A 12349-nucleotide genomic window follows, 5' to 3' on the forward strand; every position below is an offset into this window, starting at 1 on the left:
CCTCGACGCGTGTCGACGGGCGGATGCTGACCCGCCTACATGTCTTCGTCTGGATTTCTAAGCGCCAAGCCGCCCCTCTGTTACCCCTGAATGCAGACAACGAAACCTCAACACCAACGACCCCCATAGAATGACGGAGGTGAAGGCCCAAAATGGACATGTTAAACAATTAAACCACTCGGCGTGAGTCACTTGTTGTCTTGGCCAAATGAGATTACTGATCCGTGCAAGAAACAACGAGGCTAAAGGCGTGCATCGCGAGGCTGAACCATGGTGTTGAGGGTGAGCGTTGAGTTGGGGGACGAAGAGATTGCTCGGTTAGGGAGATGTGATGGCTAGCAAACGGCATCATGGCTCTGGCTTTGATGTGAGGAGCCAACTATAAGAGCATCGTCTCGCCACCTCTCCTTCCCGCTTTCCTCACCACACAAACAACTCCAACAGCACAATCACCACACTCACCACGCACCAACCCCTCTCAAACACAATCAAAATGGCCACCATCACCTCCATCGGCATCGGCAACATGGGCGCGGCCCTCGCCTCCGCCCTCCTCAAGGGCCCCAACCCCCCTCAACTCACCATCTGGAACCGCACGGCCGACCGCCCCCAGGTCAAAGCCCTCGTCACGCAAGGCGCCACCTTCGAGCCCTCCCTCAGCGCCGCCATCGCCCGCAGCACCACCATCCTGATCTGCCTGCTCGACTACGCCGCCATCACCACCGCCCTCGCCCCCCTCTCAACCACCCCCACCGACAACAACAACAACAACACCCCCGGCCCCCTCGCCGGCAAAACAATCATCAACCTCACCAACGGCACGCCTACCCAAGCCCGCGCCATGGCCACCACGCTCACCGCCCTCGGCGCAGCGGCCTACTTCGACGGCGGCATCATGGTGACGCCGCAGCTGGTGGGCACGCCGGCGGCCTTTGTCATTCTGAGCAGCGGCGGGGTCAGCCAGGCCGAGTTTGAGGATGGTGGTGTGGCGGCGCTGTTGCAGCCGGTGGGCAAGGTGGAGTACGTGGCGGGGGACGATGCGGGCGCGGCGTCGCTGTATGATGTGGCGGCGTTGACGGCGATGTATGGGATGTTTATGGGGGCGTTTACGGGGATTGCGTTGTTGGGGAAGCGGAAGGGGCAGGGTGGTGTTGGGGAGAAGGGAGTGGTGAAGAAGGCGGTGGATGGGGTGATGGTGCCGGTGCTGACGGCGCTGGTGCCGTATGTGAGTCTGCTGGCGGAGCAGGTGGATCGGGAGGATTGGATGGATGATTTGGGTAATCCGTTGGCGATGCAGGCGGCGGCCATGCAGAATATCATGCAAACGTGTGAGGAGGAGGGCGTGGATGGGACGGGGGTGCGGTTTATCTCGCAGCTGATGGATCGCGCGGTGGAGGAGGGGTTTGGAGCAGGTGGTGTCGCGGCTATCGCGAAGTATTTGTTTAAATGAGGATAGGTGATTCTAGCGAGGGGGGCTGTGCGAGTTTAGCTCCAAGGTGCCTTTAGTCTGCTGCTAGATGGGAGATACCTCGCTTACTGTTCTGGAAAGGCTTCATCACAAAACATCATCTCAGAAGAACTGGCGCTGTGGATGTTGCTTCTCGATATAGGTTCTCTATAGTTACACTTCATACTTCTACGCTAGGTTCTCTTGCAAGTTAACCACAACACCGGATATTTATGATTCTTGACAAAGATACGCTTAGAAACGTGGTTACACGTTACCATATAACCATTATCCGCTTGTCCTCCTAATTTCTTGGGGTTGTTTCGGCCCTGGATGAGCTGGCGCGGTCCAAGTCGATCTTGATGCCCAAATCTGCCAAAACAAGACACTCGTGGGCGGCTGGGAGGGAGTTAGAGATATCCTTTTTCAGCTCTTGCGGGGAAACTCACTCGGTGGGATGGCCTTAATTCGGCGACCCGGGGGGAGCACCTTGACCGCAGTGCTCCACGGCGTGGTCAGAAACGCGGGGCCGTTGAGATCGTCGTCCGGGCGGAAGATGGACGCGTGCATGGTGAATTCGCCGACATAGTCGACCTTGACGCTGTCAAAAAGGAAGTGCATATTTCCCGCCGTATCCGTGTTCGGGATTTGGCGGTCGATATGTTCAACCACAGGGCTCGGATCCGCAACTCGAATGCCGCTGTTGTTGTAGAAGATGGATACGGTGGCTTTATACCGCGGCAGGGACCCTGGTACTCTTCCCGGTGGGTTGGTAACCGTGACGACGAACGACCGGAATTTGGCTGCAATTTGGACAGTGTCCTGGGGCTGGATAAGGAACGTTGCCGACATGGAGTCATGCACTCCTGGGAGCGTCTCGCAGAACCAGGGATGGACCGGGACCAACTCTTTGGGTGTGGAGGCCTTCGCTATCTCGAATGTATGGGGGGATTTGGGCTCTTGGATCAAGCTAGGCTTGGAGCGGCCCCGAGAAATATCGGCAACATATTTGACTCTCATCTTATTGATGTGCTAATATCAAGAACAAGGGAGAAGAGGTTGAGGGGTGGCAGATTGATCTTTGCCTGTATTCTAAGGTGGCTGCACCTGTTCCGGCAGCGAAGCTGCGTGTACAAGAAAGAAGTATGCAGTATGGCAAGTAGGTACCTCTGTCTCAGCTCCTGTTTCTGCACAACCGTGGGGTAGTGACTGGAAGGAAAGGGTCCGCAGGGGAAGCAGGAGCATCGGGCTATAAATTATAAATTGCAGCGGGCTCGTAGCACTTTCCTGATTCCCCCTTCGCTGCCTTCTAGCCTGTGTTAGTTGACAAAGCATGTGAAACCTGTGTGCTTAGAACCCCGAGGACATCAACAATGGTTTTGGTTCCAGTGCACCTGGCCATGGCACCATTCTTTGTGAATTGTGGCGCCATAGTCTCAGCCCCCGCCTCCTCGACAGGGCCGACCACATCCAGGGTAATAAAATGCCGTTGTTACTTTGATAACATGGAAATTGGGGAGTATTTTGTTACGTGGGGGTGGATTAGCGCTCTGGGTACCTACCGAGTATGTATAATATCTATATGACGAAGAAGATATTATTCCGGTTTCATTGGCGTTACCTATAGCACCAGAACACACGATGATGAGGCTCAACTCGAATAGAAACAAATTGCTACACCCCTATTATAAATGCAAACAACGCCCACCAATGCAATGCTCGGCGCAGCCATTCGCCCATTTCTACCACCCACCCTTAACCACCACGACCACCACCACCACCCCAACCACATTGATTCAAAACCCCGCCAACGGATTCGGATTCTCCCCCCTCCACCCACCCACCACCCGTCCCTGCACCCCCGCAACCACCCCCCCAAACCTCCCCGCCAACTCCCTAAACCCCCCCAACAACTTCCCACTCCCCAAATCCTGATTCACCACCCCCACCATCCCCCCCTTACAATGCTTCCCCTGCGCACAATAAAACCACACCGGCTTCCCATCATCCCTTACCACAAACTGAAACACCTCCCCGGACTGCACCGCGCCCCCATCAGCGCGCGCGGGGACGGGAAAAAACCCCGAGTCAAAGGAGGCCGCGTCTTTGGGGACGCAGGGCGCGTCGAAGGCGGCTTCGACGACGCTGTGGTTGGCGGGCAGGAAGTGGAATTCGATGATGGAGCCGGGGGTGGCGACGATGTTGTCGGGGTCGAAGCGCAGGCCGCCGCGGCCGGCGACGACGGTGTGGGTGGTGAGGGGGGAGGCGGCGGTGAGGTTGGGGGGTGGGGTGGTGGTGGTGGTGCCTGTGGGTGCTGCGGTGGTGCCCGTGGGGAGGATGAGGAGGGTGGCTGCGGCTGCCAGGGCGGCGAGGAGGGTGTGGTGGTTGAGCATGGTGGTGGTCTGTTGGTGGGTAGGTAGTGTGTGTTTGGGTGTGGTTTGGTGGCTTGGTGGTGGATTAGGTATTAGTGTTAATTGAGTCTTTGCCAAGAGAATGCTCAGAAGTGTGCAACTTGTAAGCAGAGGATGATGAGGCTGGTGATGTGATGATGGGAATGAGGGAAATATGTTGGGAGACTTATCATGTTATATACAGCTACAAAAGAATCAGCAAGCTCACAACCACGACCACAATTAGCCCACAACCCCCGATATCACGATGCACCGGCGCGCAGTCACGCTTAGGGCCCGGACATGATGACTTCCGGAAGCTGTGCCACGAGGCGCGGCTGTCCTGCGCGCTAATCCGCCGGACCAAGCTATCGCCGTGTGGCTCGTGCTTAAATTGTGTTTGTGGCCCTCGCCCGGGCTCGACCCTCGAAATAGAAGGGGGCTGACGGATCGGGAAGTCGCCCATCCGGTAAGCAGGCCGCTTGGCGCGAGCCACCTACTGTGTTAGCGCCAGCTTTTACCGCGGCAGGGGATTGGCCGGATGCAGCAAACTCTTGCGGTGCTGAGTTGATGGGCTGCCCGATTCGGGATGTGATTTCAATGCGCCGTAAACATTGTCATTCTTCCATCACGGTATTGTGCTTGGCAACGTTGGATCTGGGAGATATCATGGATCAAAACGAAACTTAGGGGCATTCTTTCCCCGTGCTTCAACTTAATATGGGTTCCGAGGAAGGGAAGAGAACTCGGTTAAAAAGAGATTAAGAATACAAGAGGGCCAGTGGGGCCAAGAAGGGAAAGAGGTATGATGTGTCTAAAGATGGTGTCGGGAACAGAACCGAAACCAAAAATGTACAAGAATTAAAAGGCTAGGTAGGATTGAGTTTCCACATGCAAATGTTAATTGCATTGGATATCCTTTTTTGGCCAGCCACGCCATGAGTGGATGGGATTTTTAAAGGCATTGCGAGTACCAGTCGTTCTGCTTTTTGCAGGTTGTGCCACAGGTGCAGGTCTTGCACCCAGTGAAGCCGTTACCGCCGCACTGCCCATACTTCTCGGTGACGCACGAAATAGGAGAGGACGACTTGCTCGGCGAAGCGGAAGCCGATGTTTTAACGGAGGGGACGGCGCTGGTTGGCGTGGCGGGCTCGGGAGCCGAACCCGGGGTCGAGGTGGGCTTCGGAGCTGAACCCGGAATCGAGGTGGACTTGGGGACGGCGACGGGGCTCGAGCTGGAGCTAGGCTTGGGCAAGGCTGGTGTGGTGGGCTTGCTACCACCACCGGAAGGGGCGGCGATGGCGGGAAAGCTAGAGTCGTCGTTGCGCCGGCAGCCGGTGCGGGCAACGAGCTCGGCGGGGCACTGCACCTGACGGAAAGTGAAGTTCGGGTTGTCGGCGTTCTTAAACCAGTCGAATCGCCAGTAGCAGCCGGGCTTGAGGGCCTCCGGGAATGCATCGCACTCGCTGCGGGATGACACACCGCCGTACCGCTGGCCGCCGAGGCCGCCAAACTGTGGCGAGCAGCCGTCGAAGATACCGACACCGCCGCCGGGGATGTTGAGGTCGAAGTGGTTGCTGCCCAGGTCACCGCCCGTGCTGGTGGACTGAACGACCATTTTCTTGCCCGCCACGGGACCGGAAGTGAAGGTAAGCCTGGGAGTAATTAGACAAGCCATTGCAGTTTTCTGTTCACCGTGGGCTACTCACTCATAGCAGGAGCAGCACCACGAAGCCTCTGACCCGCCGGCAAGCGACGTGGCCGCGAAACCGTAGGCGAAGTCATCGTTCAGGGCCCAGGGCGTTTGGTCAGCGCAAGAGAAGGCCGAGCCACCATCGCACCCGGATTTGGCGTTGGGATCCGTGATGCGCTGGAAGCTGGCACTGCAAGCGTAGACTGGCTGGTTCACAAGGGCTTTTCCGGGCCAAGAGCATGATGGTTTGCAGCAGTCCCAGTACCTGTCTGGTGTTAGTGACATTGACTTTGCCCTAAGGCCTACAGATGTCGCTGGAGAGCCCACCTGGTGGATTTGCCATCGGCAGCGTATGCCACGAGGGGCAGGGCAGCAGCCAAGGCTGTACGAAGAATGGGAGTAGAGCGCATCCTGTGCGGTGGTTTATGAAGCCGTCAAGGGAAAGATAAAGGAGTGAAACCTTGAAGAGAAACTAAGAATGAGAGGACGGCTCTAAGTGATGCCTGATGCGGTGAGTTGCCAGCGATTCAACATGGAGGGCAGAGCTCACTTGATATACTCCTCTCGTCATGTCCCTGCCACTGATAAGACCTTCCCGCCAACGACCGAAGGATCCGAGCACACGCCATGTCAACGTTTTTTGACGGCGACCCCCTTGGCAACGTTGACACCCAGGAGTGTACATTAGCGTAGACGAAATGGTGTTTGGCGGCAAGGAGCACAGCATGCACAACCAGACCCCGCCCAGCCGCAGGAGACCAGGATCACTGCGCACTATCCACGGCGCTGGCGTCCACGATGAAACAGAAGTGGTCCCACACGTTCGGGTTCTGGACCACAGGGCTACCAAAGACCGTTTAATTGTGTCTGTATCGGGAATGGCGCCGTTCAGCGCTCGATCTCCAATTCTCCAGACTCGTCGGGCCTACTACCTAAATCGACAAGTACACCGGAAGGAACATCATGGAAGGAAATGGGAGCCCAAATACGCGGCTTCCTTCTTTAGTTGAGAACAGTGCTGAGAGTAATGACTCGAGTGCAGGGAACAAGGAAGACCAATCGAGGAGTGTGAAAATGACGAGTGCAGCACAAGCTGGCTCGTTGAATGGCATGTGAGAGAATGCCCAGGAGAGTTTGAGACCTTGAGTTGGTGCATTGGTGCCCCCACGTTGGGTTAATTGCAGGCCAGCACAGGATGGAAAGATGGGGCTTTGTTGTGGACCGAGGACCTCAAGTGGCTTGTTCAGATGTGGCGTCGTCAGGTGTGGCGATCAACAAAGCTGCGCCAAGACTGATAGCTGCTTAGGGACTAGCGTCTTTCGCCGCGTCTTTCAAGCCTTGTGAAAATCGACCGGCAACCGATCGCCTTCGAACCTCAACAACCAACTTCAAACCGAAACAATCACCATCCACGATCCCTCGACCGCGGTTACTTTCAACCCGAAATCACACCATTTCTTCCTAATCACTCTTACCATTACATCACGGGACACAATTTAGTCCTTGATAAGACAGACCATCTGCGCACGTCGAGTTGATACGAAACGACCGCGTCCCCGCATCCCGTGGCGATTTCTAAGCTCGCTCATCCCACCTCGTGACTGAGCGTCTCTTATTTCTTCTTGCTGTAGCCATCAATTCTTGCCGACCTCTATTCCGTTTCTCCTACATCTTCTAACCCGTCACGGGTTCCTTAAAACACCCGACTCCCGATTTCTAATCCAGCGACCACATTCTCTGGATCATCTTGCCTCGACATGGCCGATTTTGCGACCCGGGACCCGTTGGGCTACGAAGGGCGCTATGAGGAGAATGGCGAGCAATACGATCCCGAGCCCGAGCTCGAAGAGGCCGAGCTCGAGGATGCCGAAGACACCGATGACACTATCACAGCCGAAGACACCTGGGATGTTATTCAAGCACATTTCGACTGCAAAGGCCTTGTTGCGCAACAGATCGACTCGTTCGACGAGTTCACATCTACCACAATTCAGTCTCTCGTCGATGAGTACGCCGACTTGACTCTCGATCACCCGAACCCCGGCGATGATGGCGGTCGGGACATCGCGATGCGGAGATACGACATTCATTTCGACAATGTGCTGATTTCCAAGCCGATGCTCACAGAAGCCACCGGCGAAACGACGAGCCTTTTGCCCTACGAATGCCGCGACCGCAACCTGACTTACTCTGCGCCTATGTATTGCAGAGTAACGAAGCGTGCTCGGGTCGCTATCAACGAAGAGGTTGCTCTAAAGGACATGGACGAAGAGCAGCAGGAGTACATGGCCCGGACAGGCGAGGCACCGAAAACCGTCCGCTGGGAAGAGGAGGATACCGGGCCGACAGAGGGCTCTGGAAAGGGAGGGGAAGACAAGGGCGACCTAATCTTCCTTGGCAAGTTGCCAGTTATGGTCAAGTCACAAGTTTGCCATCTGGCTGGTGAGGACGACGAGTCCCTCTTTCTTCTCAACGAATGTCCTTACGACCAGGGTGGCTACTTCATCATCAACGGCAGCGAAAAGGTGCTAATCGCCCAAGAGCGTTCGGCCGCCAATATCGTTCAGGTGTTCAAGAAGCCGCCAGGAGGTAGTGTCTCCTATCAGGCCGAGATTCGCTCAGCGCTGGAGAAGGGTTCACGACTTATTTCGTCGTTGCAGATGAAACTGCACTCCAAAGGCTCGCCCGAGAAGGGAAGGCTGGCGAACACAGTCAGCGTCACGTTGCCATATGTGCGCGAGGACGTTTCACTTGGCATTGTTTTCCGCGCCCTTGGCATCGTGTCCGACGAGGACATCCTCAACCACATTTGCTACGATCGGACAGACACCCAGATGCTCGAGGCCCTGAGGCCCTGCATCGAAGAAGCTTTCTGCATTCAAGACCGCGAGATCGCCCTCGATTTCATCGGAAAGCGTGGCAACGGTAACGCCGGCCAGAACCGTATGAACCGCGTGAGAGCTGCAAAGGACTTGCTCCAGAAAGAAATGTTGCCGCATATTTCACAAACTGAGGGTTGCGAGACCCGGAAAGCCTTCTTCTTGGGGTACATGGTGCACAGGTTGCTCCAGTGCGCCCTTGGTCGCCGGGACCCCGACGACCGCGACCATTTCGGCAAGAAGAGGCTGGATCTCCCCGGCCCTCTCTTGGCCAAGCTGTTCCGGAACGTTATCCGGCGCATGACGCAGGACCTGATGTCGTACATGAAGCGTTGCATCGACACCAACAAGAACTTCTCCCTGCCCTTGGGTATCAAGCACTCGACCCTCACAAATGGCTTGAAGTACTCGCTGGCGACGGGTAACTGGGGCGACCAGAAGAAGGCCGCGAGCTCCACTGCCGGTGTGTCGCAGGTGTTGAACCGCTACACTTTTGCCTCGACGCTGTCCCATTTACGGCGCACCAACACGCCCATCGGGCGCGACGGAAAGCTTGCAAAGCCCCGCCAGCTTCACAATACTCATTGGGGATTGGTGTGCCCGGCTGAGACACCAGAAGGCCAGGCTTGCGGTCTCGTCAAAAACTTGTCACTGATGTGTTACGTCAGTGTGGGCACCCCCGCGGACCCGATCGTCGAGTTCATGATCGCCCGAGGTATGGAAGTGCTCGAGGAGTACGAACCACTCCGGTATCCGAACGCCACCAAGGTGTTCGTAAACGGCACCTGGGTGGGTGTTCATCAAGACCCAAAGCATCTTGTCACGCTGGTTCAGGGGCTGCGGAGAAAGAACGTTATCTCGTTTGAGGTTTCGCTCGTTAGAGACATCCGCGACCGTGAGTTCAAGATCTTTTCAGATGCGGGTCGGGTAATGAGGCCGCTGTTCACGGTGGAGCAAGAACCGAATGGCGAGAGCGGCGCTGAGATGGGCGCACTGATTTTAAACAAGGATCACATTGCGCGCCTGAAGATGGACGCAGAGATGGGCAAATACCACCCGGACTACTGGGGCTGGCAAGGCCTGTTAAAGTCGGGCGCTATTGAGTATCTTGATGCTGAGGAGGAGGAGACGGTCATGATCTGCATGACCCCCCAGGATCTTGATCAGTTCCGCGCCCGGAAGATGGGAAGGATCGAGCAGGACAACTCCGGGTTGGGCAATAACCGGATCAAGACGAAGCCGAACCCGACGACTCACATGTACACGCATTGTGAGATCCATCCCAGCATGCTCCTCGGAATCTGCGCGAGCATCATCCCCTTTCCCGATCACAACCAATCGCCCAGAAACACATACCAGTCTGCCATGGGCAAGCAGGCGATGGGCTTTTTCCTCACCAACTACTCGCGGCGCATGGACACCATGGCCAACATTCTCTACTACCCGCAGAAGCCGCTTGCCACCACGCGGTCGATGGAGTTCCTCAAGTTCCGGGAGCTACCGGCCGGCCAGAACGCCATTGTTGCAATCGCTTGTTACTCCGGTTACAACCAAGAAGACTCCGTGATTATGAATCAGAGCAGTATCGACCGCGGTATCTTCCGCAGTCTGTTCTTCCGCTCGTACACCGACTGCGAGAAACGAGTCGGTATCAACATTGTCGAGCAGTTCGAAAAGCCCAACAGGAGCGACACGCTCCGCCTGAAGCACAGCACCTACGACAAGCTTGATGCCGACGGCATCGTGGCTCCCGGCATCCGCGTCTCGGGCGAGGATATCATCATCGGGAAGACATGTCCCATCAACCCGGACAACGCGGAACTCGGCCAGCGGTCCAACCAGCACGTCAAGCGGGACGCGTCCACGCCGCTCCGCAGCACAGAAAGCGGCATCATTGACCAAGTTGTCATGACCACCAACCAGGACGGTATGCGCTACGTCAAGGTCAGAGTCCGCACCACCAAGGTCCCGCAGATCGGCGATAAGTTTGCGTCTCGCCACGGTCAAAAGGGTACCATCGGTGTCACATACCGCCAGGAGGACATGCCCTTCACGGCCGAGGGTATCACGCCCGACATCATCATCAACCCTCACGCCATTCCGTCGCGTATGACCATCGCCCATTTGATCGAGTGCCTGCTGTCCAAGGTGTCGACGCTCAAGGGCATGGAAGGCGACGCGACCCCCTTCACCGACGTGACGGTCGACAGCGTGTCGGACCTCCTCCGCGAGCACGGCTACCAGTCCCGCGGCTTCGAGGTCATGTACCACGGCCACACGGGCCGCAAGCTGCGCTCGCAGATTTTCTTCGGCCCTACTTACTACCAACGCCTGCGCCACATGGTCGACGACAAGATCCACGCGCGCGCCCGCGGCCCGCTGCAGATCATGACCCGCCAGCCCGTCGAGGGTCGTGCGCGTGACGGTGGCCTGCGGTTCGGTGAAATGGAGCGTGATTGCATGATTGCGCACGGCGCGGCGAGCTTCCTGAAGGAGCGCCTGTTTGAGGTGTCGGATGCGTTCCGCGTGCACATCTGCGAGATTTGTGGCCTGATGACGCCCATTGCGTATGTTCCTCCCTTCGTGATTCGTTTATGGATGGTATGGTGATACTGACTGAGATATGTAGAAACCTCACCAAGCAGTCGTTCGAGTGCCGGCCGTGCAAGAACAAGACCAAGATTGCGCAGGTGCACTTGCCGTACGCCGCCAAGCTGCTCTTCCAGGAGCTCATGGCCATGAACATTGCCTCGCGCATGTTCACCAGCCGGTCGGGCATCTCGGTGCGCTGAGCGGATGGCTGAGAGAGAGAGAGAGCCTGAGGTACTGGTGGTGGGGTGGGCATCTGCGGATGTGCCACGGGAGAGAAAAGGGGAACTGAAAATTGCATGCATTTGAGGGTCGTTTGGCGTTTTGCGTTTCGTGTGGCTTTGCTTTCCCACCTCCGTTTGCTTGCTTTGCGGGAGGGGGATCAGCTGTGATTTTTGTGGCTCTTGGTTTATGATTTGTATGAAGCGTGGATTTTGCTGCGGCCGTGGTTTGGACGGTGGCCCCGTTGATGCCGGCAAAGGGTGAAGGGCTTTGCGATTCCATCATAACCACTCTGTAAGTAAAATCCGGTAGGTAATTTAATTTTGAGGATGGGGGTTTTGCTTTGCGTTGTGAGATACCATACAGTAGCTTGTTTAGCGAAATGCAACCGACTTGGAGATTATCTATCCTCTATCTTGCGTGGTGGTTATAATCCTTTACAATATGGTACATGTGGTGTGGTGTGCATCGTGGGCCACCTTGTGGCCGTCGCCTGCCAGCTTCTTTTCCGACCGCTTCCGTGGGTATCGTCCTCCGTCTTTTCCTCATCCCACCCGTCCGTTTCCCCTGAAGTCTCCCGGTGCAAGCCCAATGCTACCTCCCCGTCCCACTCGCCCCCCCGGATCCCTCCGCCGTACTGTCCCGCACCGTCTGCTCCTTCTTGTACTCGGCCTCGAGCTCTCGCTGGATATCGAAGTCGGCTTGGCGCTCGCGCTTGATACGTTGCTGTTCCATGTCGCGGATCACACCCTCGTGCATCGCCTGGTGGTGGGGGGTCAGAGTCGTTAGCCTAAGTAGCTTGGTCGAGACGAACCGAGCTTCCAGGGAGGAGAGGGGGGGGGAGGGGGTGACGAACCTGTTGCTCGGCCTTTTGCTGGAAGTGCACGAATACCACCGTGCTCATGGCAAAGAGCGAGGTGCCCAGCAAGGTCATCTTGGAGGCGCGGGACATGGTGGGCGGCGTGAATTGGTACCTGGACGTGCTATTGCAGAGGCATCCTGGGAATTTCTCAATGTTGGAGTTGACCTCGTTCGGTTTCCAATGCTCCGATGAAGCCCGGTTGCAAGCGGCGGCCAAGCTCAATGATGCATGTTCTGCCGGGCCACACCGCCTGTCTCGGCTCGGCAA

At 56.6% G+C, this 12349-nt stretch overlaps 6 protein-coding genes across 6 annotated transcripts; 2 read left to right on the forward strand and 4 right to left on the reverse strand.

The window, feature by feature from the left end:
* Positions 1-99: 99 nt before the first annotated feature.
* On the forward strand, positions 100-1460 carry F5144DRAFT_660790 (uncharacterized protein; the record flags this gene model as incomplete). The annotated part of the gene is made up of 3 exons (XM_066793273.1): positions 100-1221; positions 1298-1357; positions 1397-1460. Exons 1-3 carry the CDS (start codon positions 494-496, stop codon positions 1458-1460), a joined length of 852 nt encoding a protein of 283 aa, XP_066639037.1. The 5' UTR covers positions 100-493.
* A 291-nt stretch (positions 1461-1751) lies between these two features.
* F5144DRAFT_660792 (uncharacterized protein) lies at positions 1752-2467 on the reverse strand (the record flags this gene model as incomplete). The annotated part of the gene is made up of 2 exons (XM_066793274.1): positions 1752-1846; positions 1897-2467. 2 exons carry the CDS (start codon positions 2465-2467, stop codon positions 1752-1754), a joined length of 666 nt encoding a protein of 221 aa, XP_066639038.1.
* A 776-nt stretch (positions 2468-3243) lies between these two features.
* Positions 3244-3840, reverse strand: F5144DRAFT_596471 (uncharacterized protein; the record flags this gene model as incomplete). Its single annotated transcript, XM_066790803.1, has 1 exon — positions 3244-3840. The coding sequence occupies one exon, from the start codon at positions 3838-3840 to the stop codon at positions 3244-3246; it is 597 nt and encodes a 198-aa protein (XP_066639039.1).
* Positions 3841-4416: 576 nt separating this feature from the next.
* Positions 4417-6084, reverse strand: F5144DRAFT_393250 (RlpA-like double-psi beta-barrel-protein domain-containing protein-containing protein). The gene is made up of 3 exons (XM_066784734.1): positions 5858-6084; positions 5547-5795; positions 4417-5492 (listed from the first exon to the last, which is right to left on the reverse strand). The coding sequence occupies exons 1-3, from the start codon at positions 5938-5940 to the stop codon at positions 4793-4795; spliced, it is 1032 nt and encodes a 343-aa protein (XP_066639040.1). The 5' UTR covers positions 5941-6084; the 3' UTR covers positions 4417-4792.
* Positions 6085-6889: 805 nt separating this feature from the next.
* F5144DRAFT_541625 (DNA-directed RNA polymerase II subunit RPB2) lies at positions 6890-11624 on the forward strand. Its single transcript, XM_066787174.1, has 2 exons — positions 6890-10976; positions 11039-11624. Exons 1-2 carry the CDS (start codon positions 7288-7290, stop codon positions 11199-11201), a joined length of 3852 nt encoding a protein of 1283 aa, XP_066639041.1. The 5' UTR covers positions 6890-7287; the 3' UTR covers positions 11202-11624.
* F5144DRAFT_586572 (uncharacterized protein) lies at positions 11625-12260 on the reverse strand. The gene is made up of 2 exons (XM_066789770.1): positions 12077-12260; positions 11625-11982 (listed from the first exon to the last, which is right to left on the reverse strand). Exons 1-2 carry the CDS (start codon positions 12170-12172, stop codon positions 11815-11817), a joined length of 264 nt encoding a protein of 87 aa, XP_066639042.1. The 5' UTR covers positions 12173-12260; the 3' UTR covers positions 11625-11814.
* Between the last annotated feature and the right edge of the window lie 89 nt (positions 12261-12349).

The sequence above is a fragment of the Chaetomium tenue genome (genome assembly GCF_020726465.1).
Source record: "Chaetomium tenue strain MPI-SDFR-AT-0079 chromosome Unknown F5144scaffold_7, whole genome shotgun sequence".
Taxonomy (NCBI): Eukaryota; Fungi; Ascomycota; class Sordariomycetes; order Sordariales; family Chaetomiaceae; genus Chaetomium; species Chaetomium tenue.